Source organism: Cyprinodon variegatus, unplaced genomic scaffold (assembly GCF_000732505.1).
Source record: "Cyprinodon variegatus isolate N-32 unplaced genomic scaffold, C_variegatus-1.0 Scaffold242, whole genome shotgun sequence".
Classification (NCBI taxonomy): Eukaryota; Metazoa; Chordata; class Actinopteri; order Cyprinodontiformes; family Cyprinodontidae; genus Cyprinodon; species Cyprinodon variegatus.
Genome location: NW_015150695.1, coordinates 910,512 through 917,754, shown reverse-complemented (window position 1 = coordinate 917,754; position 7,243 = coordinate 910,512). Strand labels below are relative to the sequence as shown.

General features: G+C 34.3%; 1 protein-coding gene across 1 annotated transcript in view; it reads left to right on the top strand.

Moving 5' to 3' along the window:
• The first annotated feature begins 2,758 nt into the window (after positions 1–2,758).
• Positions 2,759–7,243, top strand: part of LOC107089180 (nucleophosmin-like) — a 28,783-nt gene continuing 24,298 nt past the window's right edge. The window contains exons 1-7 of the mRNA XM_015381821.1: positions 2,759–2,831; positions 3,121–3,203; positions 4,925–5,044; positions 5,236–5,329; positions 5,617–5,708; positions 5,958–6,031; positions 6,134–6,197. Of these exons, the coding sequence (XP_015237307.1) occupies positions 2,783–2,831; positions 3,121–3,203; positions 4,925–5,044; positions 5,236–5,329; positions 5,617–5,708; positions 5,958–6,031; positions 6,134–6,197 (576 nt within the window). The 5' untranslated portion in view covers positions 2,759–2,782. The remainder of the gene's footprint in view (positions 2,832–3,120; positions 3,204–4,924; positions 5,045–5,235; positions 5,330–5,616; positions 5,709–5,957; positions 6,032–6,133; positions 6,198–7,243) is intronic.

Sequence of the window (7,243 nt, the reverse complement as noted above, 5' to 3'; positions counted from 1 at the left end):
GAGCAAATCCATCTGGCGGAGTCAGGTTAGATATGCACAGGAAGAGCAGCACAATGGCATAAATAACTACTAAAAGCACAAATGCTAATTACTGGAAGATGAATCAATCCAGACAATAAAAGGCTGAAAATGAAACATGGTATAACATTTTTAATTAATGATATGCGCCAAGAGATAACATAAACAACGTTCAACATGTTTAACAAATTAATTATGTCAAAAAATAAAACAAATAACAAAATAGGGAATTAAATGTTGTTATCCTACTTTAAAGAAATATTTCTGGAGTAAACTTTCAAAATAATTAACAGCTATTAGCCGCGGCAGCAGGAAACTGTCAGAACAGGCAGCTCTTTTTTAGGTGACGAATAAAGAACTCTTTCAGTGCATGGACAGGCCAGCAGGGGAGTTCAGAGCCAAAACAAGCTGCTGGCACAACATACTGACCCTGACCTGGTGCTCTCACTTTAAGTTATACCTGGACAAAGGTGAATACATAATTAGAACTACAAATGCAGACTTAAGTAGCGGGAGCAATTCACACTGCAAAACAAAACGAGGATTTATAACAACAAAATAACATTACATATTTATTTTTGCTGTTTTTTTGGTTAAATATGTAACACTAGGTAATGCTATTTTAGGTGTAAGTGTAAAAATGCAAAGAAGAACACCACACCGATTCTGGTTCATCTGCAGACATGCCATAACCGCAGAACTATTTCTGAATGCTTCGAGGCATTTAAAGGGTTGAATCCGTCATTTCATCAGCAGCTGAAGTTTTAAAGTTCTGTTTGAAGTATAGTTTAGCTACTGGTACATCAATCATCAGGGTGGAAATAAAAATAAGGTTTTATTATAAAAAATGTGTAATTAGCTTTTTTTCCCCCTGTATTATTATTCTTTTTTGGCTTTTAGAATCAGGAATTATAAAGTCAGGTACATTTATTTCACACTGACATTTATTGGCATTAATAAGGTGATAAAATGGGTTACTCATTCTAGTGCCTCTGAGCACAACAATAAATGCTATAAAAAAGCTACACCCTTATGTCTTAACAATGACAAATACTTCAACGTAACTGTAAAATGTAAAAATGTAATAGATAAATATGGTATTTTAATTACATAAACAGGGATATTGGTAACTTTGAACTTGGATAGTTTTACACATAAAATAGTTTTGTATAGTAATTTTAATTTGTATAGTAAACATTCTAGTTAGATTTCATTTATATGGCTGTTTTATATTGATTACTTAATCACTAAACGCATGGGGACATCATCAGGTGATAGGATGAACCTGGAAATAAAGTGTTTGGACTTCATGATGTCTGCTCTTCTCCCTGATGGACCAATATTAACAGTAGTAGCTCTGCCAATCTAGAAAAAGTTGCATGTCCTGCGAAAATGCAGTGTGAATGCTGTACGCTAAAAATGGCAGAAACAAAGAGAAACTGAAGCAAACATGGCTGAAATTGTATGAAATAGCAAACCACAGACTGATTAACTTCTTTCCTGAAACTAGTGGTGCCACCAGGGGGTTGCAAGGTGTGGCCACAGCCCACTCGCCAGTCTAAAATGTAGTACCATTATCAGTTTAGCATTTCATCCCATTAGGCATAGCCAGTTATGTAACATTAACAATTACACAATAAACCAAGATATGAGTAGGTGTTTAGGGTTTCTACAGGCAGATTTACCACAATAATAGATTCAAACCTTGAAATTATTGCTTTTAGTTTCAGTGTGCCACCCCAAGATTTTTAGTGGCCCCATCTGGCCACCCCTTTGAAACACTTCTGGAGGCACCACTGCCTGAATAGAAGCTGAAGCAAGCTGATATCACCAGACACATGGCTGAAATGTGATGAATTGGTAAGAAACAGAAAAAGCTTAATGATTGGAAAGATGGAAAGAATCCTGCCAAGTTGAAAATATAAAACCTGCTGAGATCTAATCAATTAGAAACAGTAGAAAAGCTATTATGTAGAAACTGGAATCTCATTTGGTTAAAGAAAAAAATATATTGGCTTAAGGATAGTGACTGAAATGTTGAAGAATATGGTATTGAGCTTAGTGTGACGTCGTTTGTGCAAAACTTAAGAAGTGGCATAACTGTTGGAAATAAATGCAAAAGTCTTAGTTGATCAAAATATAGAAAAAGTTCAAGTATCTAATTAACACTCAAATAACTTGGCAAAAAAAGTTATTTTAAACAGCATTTTTTTTTGTTACGTTGCTCATTAAAACTTGATGAAAACTCAAATTGTTGACTCATTATTTAGGTGCAACTATGAAATATTTCAGCGAAATTTGAAGGGCATTAAATACTTTTTTTTGCACTATCAAGTTGATCCTGCATAATTTCTAGCACTGGACTTGGCACACAATAAGCACTAAGGAATGTTTCAGGTAATAAACCTGGTACACATAATGGCCATTAACCGTTATAAACTTCTCACCCCTTATTTTCTACCCCAATTATCCACTATCTTTATTTTTTTAAATAAAATTCCCTAACTATACACAAGGTAAACATAACGTAAAGTCTCGTTTAATATCACAATGGGAATCGCCATGCGTCTTATCGCTCCCCAATATGTGCAACGACAGCCCCATCTGCTGTTTTGACGAGTGCTCGCGCTGATTTTCCACATGTCCCGCCCCTTCTTCGCTCCAATTGGCTGCTATTTTCCGCCATACGTCCTTCGTTCTGCTTCCCTATTGGCTCCCTAAGCTGTGCGTCACAGTTTAGTTTGTTACTCCGCCCACTGCAAAGATGGAGGACGATATGTCAGATTTTAGCAGACCTCAGATGTATTTATTTGGTGAGCTTATTCCCCTATGATAAATATTATTTTTATAGGACGCAAAGTCAAATTTAGTAACATATGAATCATTATAAATGGCGTTTAAACGAGAATGGAAGCTTAAAGTTACCGTAATAAGTCGCTACTCTGTTTTCCCTACTCGCGCCAATCAGCTCTTTGTTAGCTAGCTCTGCAGGGCTGCTAGAGTAGAAACACTTCCAATAGCTGATAATGTATTTTCTACTGTGCATGCTTTATAAATGCAGCTGTAACAATCATGGAAATTACAAGTTTTTTCCCTTCCTAGGTTGTACTCTGAGGTCGGATAAACGGGAATTCAAAGTTGACCTAGATGACGAAGATACAGAACAACAACTGTCTCTCAAAGCAGTAAGACATTTAGACGTTATTATTGTGTTATTATACATTATATCATGTCTAAACTAAATTTTAAATAGGAATTTTTAAAAAATAAAATATATGTAATTCTAATTTAACTAGTCTATAAATGAGTACTTGATATCTGTGATTATATTTGTACCAACAGAAATATATTTTAGATGTCAAGAATTGTATTTCTAGATATCTGTAATGTTATATTCATTTTTGATATCCTAAATAGTAATTATGACTACCAGTAACTATATTGTGGAGATCTGAAATTCGAGTTCATCTTAGTCACAATTCATTTTAGATAGGAAGAATGTTTATTTTAGATATCTCCAAGTAAAAGCCCAATGCACATGAATTGGAAACGTGAGGTCATTTGTACTAGCAAGAATTACATTTCAGATATCGGAAATGTGTATTTTATCAAGCTAATAAATGTCAAAATGGCCTGCCATACATGTTTTATCCTTTAAATGCCCCTTAAATGATTCTGAGCTTATGCATCTAAACTATAAATTAAACTGTAGCAGGATTTTAAATCTCTAACTGTCGTATAACTCCAATAGAATTTTCACTGTAAAAGAACTGCTGTTAAAAAATAAGTAAATAATAGATTTTTCTTTTGTAACAATCTGCCTTTTATTGTCAGAAGTTTAAATGTAATTTAATTGACATGTAGTTTTAATTAGCCTAAAAGTTACCCTACATTTTGTAAAATGTATATACATTACACCTGTATTGTGAAAGAATTGTAGATATATTTGCATACTGTCATTTTATTTATTACATTAGTTGACATTTATATATTTCAAGGAATGATATTAAAATAATTTCTTGGAAAAGATCTTCATCCTATGTTTTATTCCCACCAAAGGACAGATATAAGTTAACAGGAACAAAATAATTGAATACATACATACATACATACATGTTTATGCATTTAGCAGAGGCTTTTATCCAAAGCGACTTACAAAGTAGACACAATGTTAAAGTTATCATCAATATGACGATAAGTTCTCTAGAGGGAAATCCAGCAAAGAGAGAGAGGGAAGTACAGAAAGAGAAGTAGAGGGGTACAGAGCTACAGGTAAGAATTAGGATAGGAGATGCTCTTTACTTACATAACATTTGTGGTACGTCAAACACAGATTTTTCAAACCACCTGTCAATATTTAGATGGTGAGAATAAATCTCAGTACCATATCAGAATGGGAGGGCAGTGCCTATGTTTTCTTACACAGTAAAAAACACAGTAACACATTTTCTCTTTGACATATATGTGTTAGGGACAGCATTTAGTAGCCTTCTGTAAATACTGCTGCAGCTTTCATCAGCTCATATACTTGAACTTTTGCCACAGTGATCAATTTAGGTAATAATAAAATTTCTTAGTATGAAAATTCACAGTAATTAACACCAGCAAAAAATCTATTTAGGCTTGATGTAATGTTTTTTTTTTTCCATTAAACAATTAAACCAAACAAACAAAGCATAACAAGACAAATCTTCCTTCTTCCTATATAGTGTTTTTAACTGCAGCTATAGGTTTTCTTAAAAGAAAATTTGATAGATCTAGTGCTTTCTTTTCTGCAAAATTTCTGCAAAAATCTGGTCAGGGGTTAACTCAAATAAAACTTAGTGTAGTGGACCTTAACCTTGACAGACAAATTTATTTGTGGACTGATCTCTGCTGAGGAGACAATAAATCTCTGCTGTTCCAGGTGTGTCTGGGAGCCGAGGCGGAGGACAAGTTCCATATGGTGGAAGTGGAAGGGCTTGCATACGATGCAAAAATCGTCAAAGCGCCGATAGCGGTCCTGAAACCGTCTGTCTTGCCGTCTGTGAGTCAACATCTATAAGAACTAAAAAAAAAAAGAAAACTACACATTCATCTGTTTTATTCTGTTTAGACCTGCAAGAATACGAAGGAAATGAAAGAAAAAAAATACAATAAATATAAAAAAAGATACAAATACTATAGCAAATAAATGGACATTTAGCTATTTTTTAATGGTGGCTTTTGTTTATCCAGATGAATTTAGGTGGATTTGAGATTTCTCCTCCCGTTACCTTCCGTCTTGTTTCTGGTTCTGGTCCGGTTCACATCAGTGGACAGCATTTTGTCAGTAAGTAATATCACAGAAACCCTAATGTTAATGCAAATGTAAATCGGTTTCCAGGTGTTAGGATAACTTCTTTAACAAAGGCCACATCATACCCAAGACTAGAACAACCAGATGCTTTAATAAGAGTGTTGTTGTGAACAGTTTGTCCTTTTCAGGAATTTAAGGACTCCTTGTGTTAGTCTGGAAAACAATTTCATGCTTTACTTAGTATTTTATGCAATGGATGTGTAAGTAAATATTTATTGCTGTGTTGATTCAACTGTTCTTAATAGTATTTTTTTATTTAGGTGTAAAAGATTCTGATGATGAAGAGGAAGAAAACAACACGTCTCCTGTAAAACGGCCTGCAAGCCTTTCCTTAGTAAAGAAGCCTCCGCAGGTGGTCATCATTCTTTATTTCTTTCTTTTTCTTTTGCCTGCAGCTCTTCTATTAGCTGAGCAGCAAACGTCTCCCAGCTCTCTTTGAAAGTTTTTTTTCTGTAAAGGGTGTAAACGCAAAATGCCAATTAGTCACATTACTAAATTTAATAAAATAAAAAATGACCACTGATGAGGTTTATAACCTGATATGCAAATGTAGATTAGAATTAGAAATGCCTTGTCCTAATTAGTGTCGTATTTTTGGCAGAAAAAAATAAAAATGGATTCTGATGACGACGATGAGGATGATGAGGAAGAGGACAGTGATGAAGATGATGACGAGTATGATTTTCTTTTGTTTAAATAAACATTTATTTGAAAAGTAAAAACCTCTTCAGATTGAGCTGTCAGGTGAACTGAGATGTCTTCTTTCTTTCCTTCTAGTGATGATGAGAGCGATGAAGAGGATGTGAAGCCTCAAAAGAACCTGGCAAAAGCTTTCAAAAAAGTAAGTCGGGTCTGTTTTCATTTTTTTTCATAGAGACATAAAAAAGTTTTGTACAACTTTCAAAACTCATTAAAGTGGAACCTGTGAAAATATTCAACTATTTTTTAATCCTCTGATGAGAATAAAGGAGATTATCAAGCTGATTTAAAGCATGGAATAAGTCAGCACGCCTTTTTATTCCAGCGCAGCTTGATGTTTGTAAATGCCCAACTTTGGCATTGGTATCACATCAGTTTCTCTTTATCATTTATATTAAACTTTCTTCCTACAGGGTGCAGCAATAATCTTGCACATTAAAGCAGAAAACAAATATGTATAGTTTAATTGTCGTTTATATTTTCTGTACTCTAAACAGGGTCATTATACAAACACTGCAACATAAATGCACTAATATTTAGTTTACTGTCCTTAAACACTTTTCACCTAACCACATCTCCATGTAGCCATCTAGAAGCTTCTGGATGGATGTTTAACTATTCGTCTTGGCAGGATTGGAGTAGAATTGCTGGCAGCGATGAGTTTGGGGTCATTGCCCTTTTGGAAGAACTACATTTGCTGGAATTTAAACCCTTTGTTTGCTGATTGGAAATTCGTTTAGACCTACTAGTTACGTATGATGTTTACATAATGCTCGGTTCTCAGGCTTAAAGGCTTTAACATGAATCATTGAACATACGTGTTTTCTTTCATGTCGGATAAGCTCATGCTTCTCTTGTGTGGCCTTAAAAAACCCCCAAAAACATTGCTTTGGAGAGTGACAGACATTTTTCAGCTTTTTCAAGTTCATACCAAGATTAAGACTTTATGGATCCAGGATTTTTTTTCTGATCTTCTTTGTAAGGGAGAGGGTAAAGTTTATGGATTACATCACCATGAAAATCATGTGGATGTAAACATAGCACTGGGACTTTGTTAAGATGCTTGTCTAACATAGCGCATCAATCCTAAATAATGCTTTGTTTTGGCTGTAGGCTGCTATACTAGGTTTAAAGATATAAAATATATATTTCTAGGTTTTATTTTCCGATTTTAATACCATTTTTAGT